A 19,111-nucleotide genomic window follows, 5' to 3' on the forward strand; every position below is an offset into this window, starting at 1 on the left:
GGACATCATACTTTCCTCAAATGTCTACATAGCACCATACATGGGTTCTGCCAACATTCTGATGGTTCATCTCAGAACATTCCAATGCAGAAATTGTTTGATACATTTATATTTCTATCCAACTAGAGCGGGTTTCAGTCTGAGTGTCACTCACCCCTTTCCCCATGAGGCCGTTGTTGAGTGGCAGGCCGATGAACTGGAAGGCAGCCTCCTGGATGAAGTAGGGGTTGAGGATGCGCATCTCTGTGGGCTCCTTCGGGACGTAACGGGCCACTGACTTCCAGAAGCCCTCTGTACCACGCTAAGAGAGAGGGAGAAAAGCGGAAATTGTGAGTTTCAGCAGGCATTGAAAGTAACAATTTATGAAATTGATCATTTTGGGGATAAAAAGAGTACTTCTAAGTACGAGATAGACAGAGATTTAAACAAAGAGATTCTCTTCAATAACATTGACATAGAACCACAGGTCACGTCGCCAGAGAGGCCCACCTCCAAACTGTCTCCCTACAATGATTGGGAGAATGGCTCTGAGCCTTGGGGGTAACATGGAGGAAGGCTAATCCCGGTCATTAAATGTTACCCTTTTTACCTACCAAGAGAGTTCTCAGGGATTATTCCCACGGATGTGTACGTCGAGCCCAAACTGACACCAAAAATGCTAATCAAAGATCTTCATTGGACTTCATTGGCAGATTTCATTATCGTAAGGGACCTTAACAAAAGTAATCTGAGGACCGTGCTCCAGAATTAGTATCAACACATTGGCTATCCAACTCGCGGAAACTCCAAGCTTGACCACTGCTACACTTCTTTTCAACACAGGTATAAGGCCCTCCTGCTGTCCTCCTTTCGACAAATCTGACCATGACTCCATTTTGCTCCTCGCCGCCTACAAAGACTCAAGAGGGAAGTTCCGGCTGTCAGGTCTGTACAATGCTGGTCAGACCAATCAGAATACATGCTCCAAGACTGTTTTGATCACGTGGACTGCAACATGTTCCGGGTCGCCTCTGGTGAGAACATCAATGAATACGCCAACTCAGTTACCGGGTTCATAAAAAAAGACATAGGATGTGATACCAATGGCATCTTTAAATTTTTTTCCCGCCCCAAATCAAAAAATGTGGCTTGATGGCAGCCTTGTTGGGAAACTGAAGGAGAGACATGCTGCTTATAAACAGGGCAAGATGAGCAGGGACAATAGTATGGTTACACAGCACAAATACAACCTACGCACATTGATCAAGATAGCGAGACATCCCTTTAGGGACAAAGTGGAGGAACAATTCAGCGGGTTGGACACGAGGCGTATGTGGCACGGCTTCTAAGTATCACGGATTACAAAAAAAAGCCAGCCATGTCGTGGACACCAATGCTGCCCTACTGGACGAGCTACAGTAAACACCTTTTTCTCACACTTCAAGCATATGACTGAGCTGCTGAGGAGTGTCCCTGAGGACAACGAGGGCTACATTCTTACGATCTCCACGGAGTACGTTTGTAAGTCATTCAAGCGTGTTCATCCTCGTAAGGCTGCCGGCTCATTGTCTGACTTCATATGCTCCAGAATGCCAAAACATACTTCACTCAAGGTACATCTAAAGCCAGAATATTAACATTCAAATCTGATTCATACATTTTTTTTTTTATATCTTCCAAATCCACAATAATATTTTATAACGTTAGCCAAGTAGCTACGGCTAGCCCTAGTCCTCTGTATGTCAACATCCCTCATCAGGCATTATCAGGCGTGATGTCCCACAAATTACACTAGCTTTCTGACACACACACTTGCCTGCCTGCTTGCCTGACTGACTACCTGGCACACAGCCAAAGGGGTCAGCAGATGTAAATGGGAATCACCTGTTCAAATAGTCCTGCCCTGCCGCCTTTGATATTGGGAGGAGTGGGAAGGGGGGGTAATGAGAGAGAGGCAGTTGGGTGGTTTTGAGCAGCGTGTTTTCAACCAAGGGCCTCCGCCCCCTCGGCAAGCCGTGGCAGGAAAACCTAATCTCTCCTGTCAACATACTGCTTGTGTTTGGGGATCTGTTTGGCAGGAAGCGCTGCAGAAGCTGTAAGTAATGCTTTTTATTGTGGAGAGCAGGGACGGTGCCGACTCAAATGCACAGTACAGACAAGTGTCATGTATGACGTAGGAGTCAGACAAATGAGTAATAAGAGAAAGTGGTTCAGAAAGATACATCCAAGACGACAGCTAATTAGCAGGTAACAGCACTGCTTGTCAATGCACACTGATCATTTCCAATGAAGCTACCTAGGCCTATAACAACAAATGAGATACAGGTTTCCATATCGAATGAAGTTCTATCACTCAGAAGCCAGAGAAGAGTCTCTGAATAGGCCCCTGGGGGACAGGAAGTGATTTCCCCTGCGCTGTGACCCTTGGACCAGTCAGTCAGGAGAAACTCAACTGATGGTCCGTTTGAAAAGACAAAACAGGAAGCTGCAGATTGATCCTGTCCTACTCGCTCACACGCCATACTAAACCTGAGTCAACCATACTTACACACAAATGAATGTGTGTGTACATACACGCGGACGCACACACTGGGGTGAGCAGGAGTGTGTATGGCTTGTTGGGCGATGGCAGTGAGGAAATGGCTGTTTCCCTTCTCTCACGGCAGGTTTATGGTTAAATTAGTCTGGATTATTAGATTGAAGTGTATGCACGAGGCTGTGCCCTGACGCTGGCATCTGTTAAAACAGCCCTTAATTGGAGAGGTTGTTTGCATAGCAGGGAGAGAGAATGGGAGTACGTTTAAGATTTCTCATCCAGACAAGGGCCTCAGATCTGGCCAAACTACCTCAGTTCCACCAGTGTTGACCTTGGTTTAACAGGTGACCATTTTTCAACACCTGACAACGGCTCATCAATTCCTCTTCCACAGCAGCCACAAGTGTACGTACTCATTGTGGTGTTTGTATTGCAAAACAATTTCCATGGCAAAAAGCAGACCAAACTCTTGGGTCCAAGGTTATTATAGTTGTGATTTTCTATTTGTTTTCAGATTTTTATTTGATATTCAGTTTCAGTTCGTTTTCAGACTTGATTCACTTGTTTCTATTCAGTTTCAGTTAAAAAAAAAATATATATCTTTCATTTAGTTTCAGTTTTTGTTTTAAGTGTTAGGGACAGAATGTAGGGAGGCATAGGAGGCTAGGAACGATTTACACTACAATGATCTACACCTGCTCGTCAAACATCTCATTCTAAAATCATGGGCATAAATATGGAGTTGATCCCCCCTTTGCAGCTATAACAGCCTCCACTCTTCCGGGAAGGCTTTCCACTAGATGTTGGAACATTGCTGCGGAGACATGCTTCCATTCAACCACAAGAGCCTTAATGCGTTCAGGCACTGATGTTGGGTGATTAAGCCTGGCTCTCAGATGGCGTTCCAATTCATCCCAAAAGTGTTCGATAGGGTTGAGGTCAGGGCTCTGTGCAGGCCAGTCAAGTCCTTCCACACCGATCAACAAACCATTTCTGTATGGACCTCGCTTTGTGCACAGAGGCATTGTCATGCTGAAACAGGAACTTCCCCAAACTGTTGCCACAAAGTTGGAAGCACAGAATTGTCTAGAATGTCACTGTAAGCTGTAGCATTAAGATTTCCCTTCACTGGAACTAAGGGGTCTAGCACGAACCATGAAAAACAGCTTCTCCACCAAACTTTACAGTTGGCACTATACAGTCGGGCAGCTCGCATTCTCCTGGCATCCGCTAAACCCAGATTTGTCCGTCGGACTGCCAGATGGTGATTCATCACTCCAGAGAACGAGTTTTCACTGCTCCAGAGTCCAAAGGCGGCGGGCTTTACACCACTCCAGCCGACACATGCACATAGTGAGCTTAGGCTTGTGTGCGGCTGCTTGGCCATGGAAACACCTTTCATGAAGCTCCAGACGAATAGATCTTGTGCTGAAGTTGCTTCCAGAGGCAGTTTGGAACTTGGTAGTGAGTGTTGCAACCGAGGAGAGACAATTTTTAAACGCTACACGCTTAACCACTCGGTGGTCTCGTTCTGTGAGCTTGTGTGGCCTACCACTTTGCGGCTGAGCCATTGTTACTCTTAGACGATTCCACTTCACAATAACAGCACTTACAGTTGACTGGTGCACAAACTGACTTGTTGGAAAAGTGGCATCCTATGACGGTGACACATTGAAAGTCACCGAATTCTTCAGTACGGGCCATTCTACTGACAATGTTTGTCTATGGAGATTGCATGGGTGTGTGCCAGATTTTACACATTGGTCAGCAACAGGTGTGGCTGAAATAGCCAAATCAACTAACTTGAAGTGGTGTCCAGATACTTTTGGCCATGTAGTGTATGAGTTGTAGGTTTACAGCAGTTGTACCCAAGTACTATTTTAGATGGTCGAGTCGCACAAATTTCCTAGGTGGCAAAGGTCCGGATGGATATAGTCAGTCATTTGGGCGGCAGGTAGCCTAGTGGTTAGAGTGTTGGGCCAGTAACCGAAAGGTTGCTAGATCGAATCCCCGAGCTGACAAGGTAAAAATCTGTCGTTCTGGTCATGAACAAGGTAGTTAACCTTTCTGGCCACCCACCTCGACAACATCCGTTGAAATTGCAGAGCGCCAAATTCAATATACAGAAAGTCATAATAAACATTCATAAAAAATCTACCAATTATATGCATATCCTAGCTTCTGGGCCTGAAGAAACAAACAGTTTACTTTGGGCACGCTTCTCATCCAGACGTCGAAATACTACCCCAAGCCATAAGAAGTTAAACTCACTGTTCCCCGGTAGGCCGTCATTGGAAATAAGAATTTGTTCATAACTGACTTGCCTAGTTAAATAAAAGGTTAAATATAAAATTAAAACATTTTAAAAATGTTTTTAAAAGATTGCTGTTCACTGCCACTCCCCATCTAATTTAACAGAGCTTGAGAAAATCTGAAAGGAAGATGTGCAAAGCTGACAGACATACACAAGACGACTCAAAGCTGTAATTGCCACCAAAGGTGCTTCTACAAAGTATTGACTCAGGGATTTGAATACTTACGTAAATTACATACATTTTTGTATTTCATTCTCAATACATTGGCAAACAATTCTAAAAACATATTGTCATTATGGGGTATTGTGTGAAGATGGGAATATTTAATCAATCTTGAATTCTGGCTGTAACAACATCTGGAATAAGTCAAGGGGTATGAATCTTTTCTAATGGCACTGTAGCTGTGACCATCAACAAGGGTTTCTACAAAATAGCAACATTAGCACAGATAGCTTGAAATCTAGGCCATAAGCAAAACGCACAGATATGCATTGCCAAACAACACTACTGCCACCTTCTGGCTTGGAGTGTTTTAACAAGTTGATTGGCTGACTACTTCTAAGGTCTTTGCTGTGTGAACACAAAAGAGATTGACTGCCGACACTGAACAGAGGTGCTAAGTACTGTCAGCAGGCAAACGTTTGACAATCCTACCAGTGTGTCTGAGCTTTAATTTCTTGGCCTCCTACTCAATGACTCAGTCTCTAAAATCTTCCCTCTTCAACGGTCTCAAAGCACAAAAAAACAAAGACTGCTTAGTTGATCAAATCTGAGTAAAAAACGAATAGAAAGTAATTTCATATCTACTCTAAATGCCAACAGTCATAAAACAGGTGCAAGACTTGGTAAGGTAAACACTTTGTCCCATGATTAACAACAGGTTTGTCTGTGGAAGACAGAATGTGTGTATGGATGGTAAACACTAGTGACCCTGGGGAGATACATTCCCAGAAACACTCCCATTTTAGAAAATTGTGTTGAGGAGACCTAACAAATATCAAAATGTCAAGTAGTGTTTTTTTTCTGGAGACTAACTAGGAATGTCTGGATACTGTTTGTATTTGCACGAATAGTCTAATACTTGAAAAACATTGACTGCCTCACAAATCAACTGCTGACCGCACTACAGAGGCTCTGGTAAGTGGCTCCGTCTAGGAAAAAGATAAACCTACACGAGAGAGTCGTCGGGCAGGATTAGAGCAAGACAATGCCAGACCCGGGAGAATAAGATGTACAGAGAACAGGGGATCAATCTGAGTGAAAAAAATTATGGCAACCAACAGTCTGATGAAAGTGGTGTTTGAGGACAGGTGTGTTAAAAAGACTAAAATGGCACGAATCCCAAACAAGATTTTGAAATCCCTCACTGGAAAAGTGGTGGCAGAACATAAGCATCTAAACACCTGAAGTGTATGGAAGATTTCCTCAAAAAGGTCTGCATGTTCCTGACTGATTTGTAATCGCAGCGATAACGCTTCCAGCCTCTACGGCCCACACAGCCCCCCCCCCCCCCCCCCCCAGAGAACATATGTGACCTGTTACAGAAAGCTGGGCATATGACAGACATCACTACTTCACAAGAGAGGCATTTCATTTGACAAAATGCCTTCTTGAACATGTGAACTGTCATGTCCCTTAATAACACACTTATGTCATCTGTAGATCCAAATAAAAATGTTAAATTACGAGCCTAGTTGGTTTAGAAACGAAAAAGACAGGAACCTTCCCGCTACCTTCTGTCTATAACATGAGCTACTCAGAATCTTTGCTACCACGGGATTTTGAAAGACATAGCCATGGAGAATTGCAAAACTGTTGCTCCCGCTCTCAGCAACATTGCTGCCCTGAATTCCGCAGGCGGAATCGACAAAGACCAGCTGGAAAAAGTTGTGATGGACTACTTTCTGGAGAACGATCATGCCATACTGACTCTGAAAAAGGAATCCCTGACTTAAGTAAAAACATTTCAATTTAACCAGACATTGTAGAGTCTTCTGATGACAGTGATGGGAACAGTGTTGTCACGGAAGAAGTTGACAGAGTTTTGAAATCAGTGGAATGCCCGGTGGAAGCGGAGTATGAGAAAATTCAGAAGTTTGATTGAAAATACGGAGGGAATCGAAAAGAGAACACAGAAGGCTGTTGTATAAAACACCCGTCGTCAGATTACATCTTCAAACTAAAAGCAACCATGTCAGTGAAGCATTCATCCATGTATACCTGTAAGAGTCAAGTTACATTTTCAGATATTATACATTTGTAATTTTGTCATTGCAAGTTAAAGCATACTGCTACTTAGCTAATGTTTAGCTGGCTGGCTTGCCAACTAAGTGTATGATCTTTGTAAACTCAGCAAAAAATAGAAACGTCCTCTCACAGTCAACTGTGTTTCTTTTCAGAAAACTTAACGTGTAAATATTAGCATGAACATAACAAGATTCAACAACAAGACAAACTGAACAAGTTCCACAGACACGTGACTAAAATAAATGGAATAATGTGTCCTTGAACAAAGGGGGGGGGGGTCAAAATCAAGAGTAACAGTCAATACACCTGCATTACGTACTGCAGTGCATCTCCTCATGGACTGCACCAGATTTGCCAGTTCTTGCTGTGAGATGTTACCTCACTCTTCCACCAAGGAACCTGCAAGTTCCCGGACATTATGGGGGGGAATGGCCCTAGCCCTCACCCTCCAATCCAACAGGTCCCAGACATGCTCAATGGGTTTGAGATCCGGGCTCTTCGCTGGCCATGGCAGAACAGTGACATTCCTGTCTTGCAGGAAATCACACACATTACAAGCAGTATGGATGGTGGCATTGTCAAGCTGGAGGGTCATGTCAGGATGAGATTGGAGGAAGGGTACCACATGAGGGAGGAGGATGTCTTCCCTGTAACGCACAGCGTTGAGATTGCCTGCAATACAACAAGCTCAGTCCGATGATGCTGTGACACCGCCCCAGACCATGACGGACCCTCCACCTCCAAATCGATCCCGCTCCAGAGTACAGGCCTCGGTGTAATGCGCATTGCTTCGACGATAAACTCGAATCCGACCATCACCCCTGGTGAGACAAAACCGCAACTCGTCTGTGAAGAGCACTTTTTGCCAGTCCTGTCTGGTCCAGCGACTGTGGGTTTGTGCCCATAGGCGACGTTGTTGCCGGTGATGTCTGGTGAGGACCTGCCTTACAACAGGCCTACAAGCCCTCAGTCCAGCCTCTCTCAGCCTATTGCGGACAGTCTGAGCAGTGATGGAGGGATTGTGCGTTCCTGGTGTAACTCTGGCAATTGTTGTTGCCATCCTGTACCTGTCCTGCAGGTGTGATGTTCGGATGTACCGATCCTGTGCAGGTGTTGTTACACGTGGTCTGCCACTGCGAGGACGATCAGCTGTCCGTCCTGTCTCCCTGTAGCGTTGTCTTAGACGTCTCATTGCAATTTATTACCCTGGTCACATCTGCAGTCCTCATGCCTCCTTGCAGCATGCCTAAGGCACGTTCACGCAGATGAACAGGACCCTGGGCATCTTTCTTTTGGTGTTTTTCAGTCAGTAGAAAGGCCTCTTTAGTGTCCTACGTTTTCATAACTGTGACCTTAATTGCCTACCGCCTGTAAGCCATTAGTGTCTTAACAAACATTCTACAGGTGCATGTTCATTCATTGTTTATGGTTCATTGAACAAGCATGGGAAACAGTGTTTAAACCCTTTACAATGAAGATTTGTAAAGTTATTTGGATTTTTACGAATTATCTTCGTCCTGAAAAAGGGACGTCTTTTTTTGCTGAGTTTAGTAATAATAAATCAAATCTCGGAAAGCCGTTTGCATTTCTAGTTATAGCCTGATGATTATATAACCCATCAATTTAGCCAGGTGTCTAGGGGTGATTACGGCCATCTATTGTATTTCATGAACATGTGAACAGGTATATCAATCAATCAATTTTATTTTATATAGCCCTTCGTACATCAGCTAATATCTCGAAGTGCTGTACAGAAACCCAGCCTAAAACCCCAAACAGCTAGTAATGCAGGTGTAGAAGCACGTATAGACAATAGAGATCCATCCACTTAGCTAGATGTGGCTTGTGGGTGGTTAGAGCCACTCTTTCACATGACCCATCAATTTGGTGTCTGGGTAAGCCTAGTCTAATAATGATAAAATATGTGTATCTATAATTAGTCTTTCAGCAATAGCAGAACACACCCGACTCTCCTCCACCAGTCATACAAGGAGAACAGTCTAATGCCTCCCATCAAAAAGAGAGCCGGCCCAAGCAAGCATAGGTTACAACTGAAGCATGAAGACTTGCAGCGAGTTGTGAACTTCAATAATTGTGCAGAGGATAACGCAATAGTAATACCAGGACGCCACCCAGGACAAAAAGTTTGGTGGAAAGCTGCTGCCATCTCATGTGACAAACGCAGCGGTGTGTCTATAAGGAATCGATGACAACACTTGGTATGTAAAGCATAAACAACATTTTGATTATTTAATTTACCACCAACATGATTTGCACAACTTTTATTGATCTTACATTATTTTATAAAGTGTATTTTTACCTGGAGTTATTCCCTTATTGTAGACTACTTTCACCACTTTTAGTTTTAATCTTCGGTTGTTTACTACACTACCATACTCTGTTTAGCACATGGCTTCACATGTGAATCCTTAAAGAGATGGGTGGGGCTAAGGCTTAAGAGGGTGTGAACAAAGTGTAAAAACTGAACAAACTTTTCAAGGGCCATTTCTCAAAAGTGGGATTACAAGTTCATCAGCTTTCCAAGCAGCATTACTTTCCCATTGTTCCTCCAATTGCAGCGTGTGATATACCATGTTGAAGCTCTGAGTCTTTATCCAGTGTCAAAAATATTATTTCAAATTTTGGAACATAAGACCGAAAAGAGATGGGGGTCATAAAAATAGAATTAAAAACACCTATATAACATACCGTGCATTCCCTCCATAGAGGAGTGGCTTATCGTCAATTGCACAAGTTATGTTTTTCTTCTCAATGGGATGAAGGCAACCCCAGAATAGAAGACCCTGGAGATGTCTAGCCTATATGGTGTCCTGTTTGCATTTCAGTTCATAAATAGCAGGAACACACTGTTAAAGTGAAATTAGCCATTTTTATCCGGTGCGTATTCTAGTTAACTAGTCATTGCTTGACACATAGAATGAGAGAGGGAGGGAGGGAAGGCGGAAAGGCAAAAGGAAGAGAGAGGGGCAAGCAAGTTAGAGCGTTCACATCTGCAGGCCATACGCAGATGGTCATAAGGCCGCCCTATGCAAATGAAAACAAACACGCTTCACCCTGCACCCAGCCACAAGCAGCCAGCCGAGACTGTCAGTCCAAGTTGGACAGGGTAACAGCAAACCCAAAGCAGGGAGAGGGACGCTGCTTCCCTGTCCAAAAACAACCCCCATACCCCGTCCCAGGAGCCCTACTCCTTGGGTGTTCTGAAGGTCTGGAGGGCCCAGCTACACCGTAGGTGTACTGTAAGCGATAGGTGTTGGGATTCCAATGGGCTTTTTAAAAAACCTTTATTTAACTAGGCAAGTCAGATAAGAACAAATTCTTATTTTCAATGACGGCTTAGGAGCGCTCCCAGCGGGCTTAGGAGCACTTCCGCCATATTGCTTACACCATTCAGGTTCCTTCCACTCAGCAATCACTGAATGGGTAGTAGTCAGGACTTGTTTTTTGACCAGGCTAGAGCAGGCCACAGGGATACATAACTAACTAAAAGTCTAAATGGCAGCACCGAGCTACAAACAAACCCAATTAACGTTGTCTGGAGGTCATTAGCATGGTGTACATGTTTGACTCAGCGTTTACGAGGTTCAGTGTCTCGCCACAATTTCCCACAGGGAAGGAACTTCTTGGGGGGGGGGGGGGGCAGGGCATTTGAGGAGCACTCGCCTAGATAATATCAAGTTGGTAAGACTGAGACCAGTTACCAAAGACCTTAAGAGTCTACACTTGGGAGGTACTTTGATACTTATTCCCTTTTGTTTGGGAGGAATCTTAAGCATTTGCCAATTTGCTTTTCTTGATGCACACCGCAGGGAATCTGGTAGACCCCTGTTCTACTGGCCTACACTGGCAGGGTCTGGAGCTGTTTACTTACAGCAAACCGACTACAGCAGTCCCCTGATCCTCAAAACTGTTCAATGATTAGCCAACTATCATTTCAAAATAATATTCAGAAGTGTCACCATCAAGATACTCAATAACCCAGTGTTCTGTCAAAACCAGGGAATTAAACGCTAGCTTACATTTGAAGGTGTGTCAAAGTTAGCTGGCTAAGTTACTGATTCTGCTTTGTATAAAATAGTCTGGATGCTAGTCAGGATTTGACTACTTGCATTTCCGCAGATACCGCTTGGTTGTTTACTTGTATGTGTAAGTGTGTGTGTGTGTGTGTGTGTGTGTGTGTGTGTGTGTGTGTAAGCATGCTACTTTTGGTTCCTTTACAGATGTTTTAGTGGTCGTGAGAAATATCAATATAGATACTATTTCTGTCCCAGGCTGTGTTCTCAGCTATGGAGTATCTACTGTTGATCTGCACAATAGACCAGCTATGATATAACAATAGACCAGCTATGATATAACAATAGACACTACCGTTCAAAAGTTTGGGGTCACTTAGAAATTACCTCGTTTTTGAAAGCACATTTTTTGTCCATTAAAATATCAAATTGATCAGAAATACAATGTAGACATTGTTAACGTTGTAAATGACTATTGTAGCTGGAAACGGTTGATTTTTAATGGAATATCTGCATAGGCGTACAGAGGCCCATTATCAGCAACCGTCACTCCTGTGTTCCAATGTCACGTTGTGTTAGGTAATCCAAGTTAATCATTTTAAAAGGCTAATTGATCATTAGAAAACCCTTTTGCAATTATGTTAGCACAGCTGAAAACTGTTGTTCTGATTTAAAGAAGCAATAAAACTGACCTTATTTAGACTAGTTGAGTATCTGGAGCATCAGCATTTGTGGGTTCAATTACAGGTTCAAAATGGCCAGAAACAGAGACCTTTCTTCTGAAACTCATCAGTCTATTCTTGTTCTGAGAAATGAAGGCTATTCCATGCGAAAAATTGCCAAGAAACTGAAGAACTGGTACAACGCTGTGTACTACTCCCTTCACAGAACAGCGTAAACTGTGCAAAGGGGGGGTTCAACTCCATTTAATGCCCAAGATTTTGGAGTGAGATGTTCAACGTGCAAGTGTCCAAACACTTTATGTAGTGTTTTCAACACCTTTAATTTTAATTCCTTCACTTTACATTTTTTACTGCAACATCAAACTTCCTGACTTCCTGACGTCTCTAAATAACAGTTCACTGAATAACATCATTGCAAATTATTATGGCATTTCCAAATCCCTCTGGGCAATAAAGGTTACTACTCTTCAACCTTTGTGATGTCTTTTAGTAACAAGGTTTCAGTCAGTTACTCATCCAAACACTTCCGCCATGAGAGATGGGAAGGGGACTGCCATGACAGGGGAGTCACTAATTAGCATTATTACCTCCCACCCACCTTAAAGAAGCAACGAGAAACCTTCCCTTTCAAACCTGGTGAGAGATAGGCATCATGAAAGGGCCTCGCAGCCGCCACGCCACACAAAGGACATCAAAGCTCCCACAGAGCAACTGTTCAAAGTTAAATATAAGGGAGGAGGAGGCTGTGTGTAGGGATTAGTATGCCAGGAGTCCAAAAACATGATATCTCTAAAGCTCGTGGTTTTTGTACAGTTGCTCCTGCTCTGGTATTAGAGGTGAAAATGCGAGGGGTTAAAAACATGACAGCACAATGAAGCTTGCTAGCCGCAGTCCCTGAAGACATAACGTGTGTGTGTGTGTGTGTATGTATATACACTGCTCAAAAAAATAAAGGGAACACTTAAACAACACAATGTAACTCCAAGTCAATCACACTTCTGTGAAATCAAACTGTCCACTTAGGAAGCAACACTGATTGACAATAAATTTCACATGCTGTTGTGCAAATGGAATAGACAAAAGGTGGAAATTATAGGCAATTAGCAAGACACCCCCAAAAAAGGAGTGAATCTGCAGGTGGTGACCACAGACCACTTCTCAGTTCCTATGCTTCCTGGCTGATGTTTTGGTCACTTTTGAATGCTGGCGGTGCTCTCACTAGTGGTAGCATGAGACGGAGTCTACAACCCACACAAGTGGCTCAGGTAGTGCAGTTCATCCAGGATGGCACATCAATGCGAGCTGTGGCAAAAAGGTTTGCTGTGTCTGTCAGCGTAGTGTCCAGAGCATGGAGGCGCTACCAGGAGACAGGCCAGTACATCAGGAGACGTGGAGGAGGCCGTAGGAGGGCAACAACCCAGCAGCAGGGCCGCTACCTCGGCCTTTGTGCAAGGAGGTGCACTGCCAGCGCCCTGCAAAATGACCTCCAGCAGGCCACAAATGTGCATGTGTCTGCTCAAACGGTCAGAAACAGACTCCATGAGGGTGGTATGAGGGCCCGACGTCCACAGGTGGGGGTTGTGCTTACAGCCCAACACCGTGCAGGACGTTTGGCATTTGCCAGAGAACACCAAGATTGGCAAATTCGCCACTGGCGCCCTGTGCTCTTCACAGATGAAAGCAGGTTCACACTGAGCACATGAGCACATGTGACAGACGTGACAGAGTCTGGAGACGCCGTGGAGAACATTCTGCTGCCTGCAACATCCTCCAGCATGACCGGTTTGACGATGGGTCAGTCATGGTGTGGGGTGGCATTTCTTTGTGGGGCCGCACAGCCCTCCATGTGCTAGCAAGAGGTAGCCTGACTGCCAATAGGTACCGAGATGAGATCCTCAGACCCCTTGTGAGACCATATGCTGACACATGCACATTTGTGGCCTGCTGGAGGTCATTTTGCAGGGCTCTGGCAGTGCACCTCCTTGCACAAAGGCGGAGGTAGCGGTCCTGCTGCTGGGTTGTTGCCCTCCTACGGCCTCCTCCACGTCTCCTGATGTACTGGCCTGTCTCCTGGTAGTGCCTCCATGCTCTGGACACTACGCTGACAGACACAGCAAACCTTTTTGCCACAGCTCGCATAGATGTGCCATCCTGGATGAACTGCACTACCTGAGCCACTTGTGTGGGTTGTAGACTCCGTCTCATGCTACCACTAGAGTGAGAGCACCGCCAGCATTCAAAAGTGACCAAAACATCAGCCAGGAAGCATAGGAACTGAGAAGTGGTCTGTGGTCACCACCTGCAGAATCACTCCATTTTTGGGGGTGTCTTGCTAATTGCCTATAATTTCCACCTTTTGTCTATTCCATTTGCACAACAGCATGTAAAATTTATTGTCAATCAGTGTTGCTTCCTAAGTGGACAGTTTGATTTCACAGAAGTGTGATTGACTTGGAGTTACATTGTGTTGTTTAAGTGTTCCCTTTATTTTTTTGAGCAGTGTATATATCCACAGCAATAGTTTAGGGCACTTATGATGCAGTTACTTCGGTAGCAATGAAGCTACGCTAATAGTCAGTCAACAGGATTGACTTGTCTTCTGATGAGGGTTTCCAAAATGACTAAAAAGCAGATACAGTTAAACAGTTTCCAGTCAACAGATATGACTGCCTACACTGTTACCATGGTAACTGGTTGTTTACTGAGAATGTATCACGTTAAGCATCTTCATGACTCATTTCCCCCAAATCAACCATAGGAAAATACTGTCTACTCAGGTTAATTGAATGTAAATACCTGATATTAGTTGAATGTCTGGTTGAACATCTAAATGCCATTGCTTTTTATTTACCCGTCAAAGAAAAAAACACATCCAAAGTTAAACAAGCCGAGAAACTGGTTGCGGCAATAAATGGAATGTGTGTGCGTGCGTGCGTGTAAAATACTAATCCTTCTCTGGGAGCAAACAGAGAATCTAGGATAATTTTTCATCAGCAGGAATTCACAATGATGGGCCTCATTTTTCAAGTGAAAAAACACTTAAAAAGACACTTCAAACCTTGATACACTTACTACATACGAACGTATTGAAGTGGACTCGCTGGAAACACGGTGTACAACTGCGGCTGTCTCGGTCTGTGTGTGTCAGTAGAATTGATGGACAGTTACAAATAAAACATCTCAGCAGTCAGCACCATTTTAAAACGGTTCAATAACTTCGCTAAAAATACTTTACAAAGTATTCACTTAAAAGCAAATGATCTTGGGTAACTAGTGTAATATTGTTGTCTCTACCTTCTTGCCCTTTGTGCTGTCGTCTGTGCCCAATAATGTGTGTACCATGTTTTGTGCTGCTGCCATGTGGTGTTGCTACCATGCTGTGTTGTCATGTGTTGCTGCTATGCTATTTTGTTGTCTTAGGTCTCTATGTAGTGTTGTGTTCTCTCGTCGTGGTGTGTGTTTTGTCTTATATTTTTTAAATCGCAACACCTGTCCTCGCAGGGGGCCTTTTGGTAGGCTGTCATTGTAAATAAGAATATGTTCTTAACTGACTTGCTTAGTTAAATAAATCAAATGAAAATGCCTTGCATTGTTCTCAGAGCCCTATTATGGTTGTCAATGATTTCCGCAGTTTCAATAAAGAAGTCCAGCTTCTAAAATTCACAGACATTTGCATTGTTAATTACAATGAGCTCCATGGGGCAAGGTCAACCCGAAATAGTGAGTTGGTGTGACTATGAGATCAGTGAAATAGTGAGTTGGTGTGACTATGAGATCAGTGAAATAGTGAGTTGGTGTGACTATGAGTTCAGTGCATGCGCGCCATCACAGCTAAAACGCTGTCATGGAAAAGAGACGGTACTTTTGACCAGCAATTTACTTCATGAGAAAAATTATTCCTTCCCCTGCAGATCAAAGGCTGATCTGTCAGGAGCTAGAGGACAGATCAATTATCTCCGTCCGCCATTTCCACTGTCCCGCTACTTACCAGCTGATTAGTCCAGACAAATCCGCCCAATTCAAAAGGCTAAGGGGCTATCAAGCAGCCAACTATTTCTCTCTTTCTCACTTACTAGTACCCCCCCCCACTCTAACCCTTATTTTACCCTCCTCCTAACCCCTCTCTCGCTCCCTCCTCCTAACCCCTCCATCTCTCCAGAAGCTTGTATTTTGAAAAATGTCACCCAGTAAAAATTCCTGCTGGCCACTGGTCCCTGAAAGTCACACAGCTGTGCTGGATAGGAAGTCGGTTCCCAAGACGCTGGCTTGCCAGATTTGCAAGAAGAATCACTATAGAAAATGAGCAGGAAGCCCCCTATATGTAGAAACTCAACCTAGCCAAAATTGAAGTTCAAAGGCAGGCACCGTTTTTGCTCCATCGGGAATGTCCTTGAATTGAGCATACCCTACCCTGACTGTGGTGGAGTGACTACAGACAAGCGAGAGTGCTTGTGCAAGCTCTTTCAGTGATAACAGATTGTGTCCTCTCAGAGTCATTAAAATGTCTGCCATCCTTCCTGTCAGAGATAAGGAAAGACCCATTCAGTCACCCAGCCATAGATTAAGAGGCCAATTCGCAGGCTGTCACTCAAGCGTGGCAGTCAGTGGCTTGTCAAAAGGTCCTTAAAATGGGAAAATTGTTTTATATGTCATGGCAGAATGAAAAGCAGAGAGAAACCGAATTCAGAAGGTTTGTTTTTCTATAAAACCACAATTTAAAGTGATTTTCATATTCATGAGAAAATGGGAAAGCATTGTGAGAATTCACAACCACATCTATTGAATATCACATTTACATTTAAGTCATTTAAATATATATATCAGGAATATCACAGGACGAGCAAGTGACTGCGACAGAAGACAGTCTGTTTACGACCAAAATGGCGTTAAAAAAAACAACTTTAAACTAGTCACTCAGTGCCACAGAAAGCACTCAAACTAGCCAAAACATCCAGTGGGATTCATGCGTATGTGGTCGCCTCAATGTTATGAAGCAATGGAAGACCTAGAAAGGAGGTGGGGCTGGACAATATGCAGAATAAATAATGATCATCTTTCAGAGCAGTGGAAATGCACACAAGCTCATACTAACATGACCAACTAACTGTGTGTGATGGATTTCTTAGTGGTCCCAATGAGCAAAGGTAACAACAGTCAGCCTTGACGTATGCCTCACCAGCTTCTCTCTGAAGACCATCTGTCTGAGCCACTTGAAGTCCAGCGGTTTGAAGGCAGAGAAGACGAAGAGCGAGTCCTTCTCGTATCGCTCAGGCTTCTGGATGGCCCCCTCGGGGTAGGTGATGCGCATGGTGGTCTTGGTGCCCACGTCCTTGCCGAAACCAGTCACCGGAGCCTCGTTCAACCTGCGGTTGGAGAAGAAACGCTATGTGGGCGAATAGAATACCACAGTATGAGTCATAATACCCATAAAACCTAGCAGTCAAACAAAAATCGTTTTTCTACCATTCATTTTTCCCATAGGGGATTTTAGAAACACTTAAAATAAGGGCTGTGTTTCATGTAGGCTTACGCTGGCGTGACGTTTTGAGAACCACGTAAATCTCTCTAGGACAACAAGACGTATCAATATATTTGCCTGTATTTATCCCCCAAAAATGAAATACTAATTAGCTGCTAATGTGGCTATCATAAAGAACTACAAATGCCATGATGATCTGAACAAGACTGCCGAATAAAGGCAAAGGTAAGAATCTCTGTTTTAACTATCTAATAGCTAAATTTAGTAATGAATAAGTTGGCTAAATTTCTTTAAAATGGACAATTCTGTGAACAGTCTCTTGATAGTTTAAATTGACAATACCCATCAGCAAAGATGACGTGCGGGAGCTTGCTGTGATTTGTAGTCTTGAATGTTGTCTACTTTGATGCTAATTAGCATTTTCGAATCCAAGAGTAAATAGAGACAAATATATTAATTAAAGTTACCTTGTCCGAGAGATTTACAAGGTTATCAAAACATCACGCCAGGGTAAGCCTACACAAAACACAGCCCTGATTTTAAATGTTTCTAAAATTCCCAATGGGAAAAATGAATGGTGGGAAAACGATTGGAACCATTCCCTGTTTGACCGCAGGTTTTATGGGTATTATGACACCTCCACTGTGGGGCTCTGTACATTGTGTGTTGACATCACAACAAGACTGGGGACTTGAGAATTTAGTTTCACTCCCTCTCAAATATGACTACAATTTTTGCCAATCGAAACAATAACTGGTCATTTAGCTTCTATTTAGTTTCTTTCTGATACTGGGCTTGCCAACAAATGCCCAGTACCCTTCATAGTGTAGTGATAAAACAGTAGGTTTACACTCATGCAAGGAAAGTTATCAATCTAAGCCCTAACCTAAGTCAATCAACATTAACAACCTTCAGAGTTCAGGAGGAATTGACAATAAGCAGGATGTAATCAAATCAAATTCAGTGTTATTGGAATTTTAACGTTTGTGCTTTTCTTATAAGTAATTTCTGTCTTTTATTCATGCGCTGTTCTAATAACCAATTTCTGTGTTCATGCAAGTGACTGACTGAACGAATCCTCACTTATCAGCATCTGCAATTTGTCAGTTAGCCCAGACCTTGTTTTGAGAATGAATGAACTCAGTTTCAAGGTCTCAGCCTAAAGAGAAGAAGCCTTGTGAGGTGTTGGTCTGCCACTTGTTATGAACCAGTATTGGTTGGTCACATGAATGAAACAAAATGGTAATGATTAATTAAGCTAAATCACAAATATAACTTGTATTATGTATAGCCATATATAAGACAACTGCTGGGACTGCCCAAGCAGAGCTCCTGATTGATTGGGGGCGGCAGGTAGCCTAGTGGTTAGAACATCGGGCCAGTAACCAAAAGGTTGCTGGATCGAATCACCGAGCTGACAAGATAAAAATCTGTCGTTCTGGCCCTGAATAAGGCAGTTAGCCCACTGTTCCCCGGTAGGCCGTCATTGTAAATAAGAATGTTCTTAACTGACTTGCCTAGTTACAAAGAAAAAAAGTAAATTGACATGTGTCCTATGGTGCTTTGAGTTGGTTCGAACCTCTCCAGCGTGCTGACAAACGATGATTGATTTAAGATTGACTTCGAGTGTCCCTGTGTAAGAATTTCAACAACAAGAACTTCATTTTTTTTTTATCCCCTGGAACTGGCATCGCGTTGCCCTTATATTAGAAGTAAAGACTCACCTCACCACAATGTCGTAATCATCGATTCGGGAGCCCATAGACTTGTTAGCCAGGATACCACCGTTGCCCACGATAATGCATCTTTTACAAATTAAACTGGAAGAGAAGAATGTT

General features: G+C 43.5%; 1 protein-coding gene across 5 annotated transcripts in view; it reads right to left on the minus strand.

The window, feature by feature from the left end:
* Positions 1–19,111, minus strand: part of LOC129823838 (CMP-N-acetylneuraminate-beta-1,4-galactoside alpha-2,3-sialyltransferase-like) — a 79,294-nt gene that overhangs the window by 10,719 nt on the left and 49,464 nt on the right. For all 5 annotated transcript variants that reach the window (XM_055882870.1, XM_055882868.1, XM_055882869.1 and 2 more), the window contains 3 exons: positions 18,998–19,093; positions 16,971–17,157; positions 155–301 (listed from right to left, as the gene is read on the minus strand). In XM_055882870.1, the coding sequence (XP_055738845.1) occupies positions 155–301; positions 16,971–17,157; positions 18,998–19,093 (430 nt within the window). The remainder of the gene's footprint in view (positions 1–154; positions 302–16,970; positions 17,158–18,997; positions 19,094–19,111) is intronic.

This window comes from Salvelinus fontinalis, chromosome 26 (genome assembly GCF_029448725.1).
Source record: "Salvelinus fontinalis isolate EN_2023a chromosome 26, ASM2944872v1, whole genome shotgun sequence".
Classification (NCBI taxonomy): Eukaryota; Metazoa; Chordata; class Actinopteri; order Salmoniformes; family Salmonidae; genus Salvelinus; species Salvelinus fontinalis.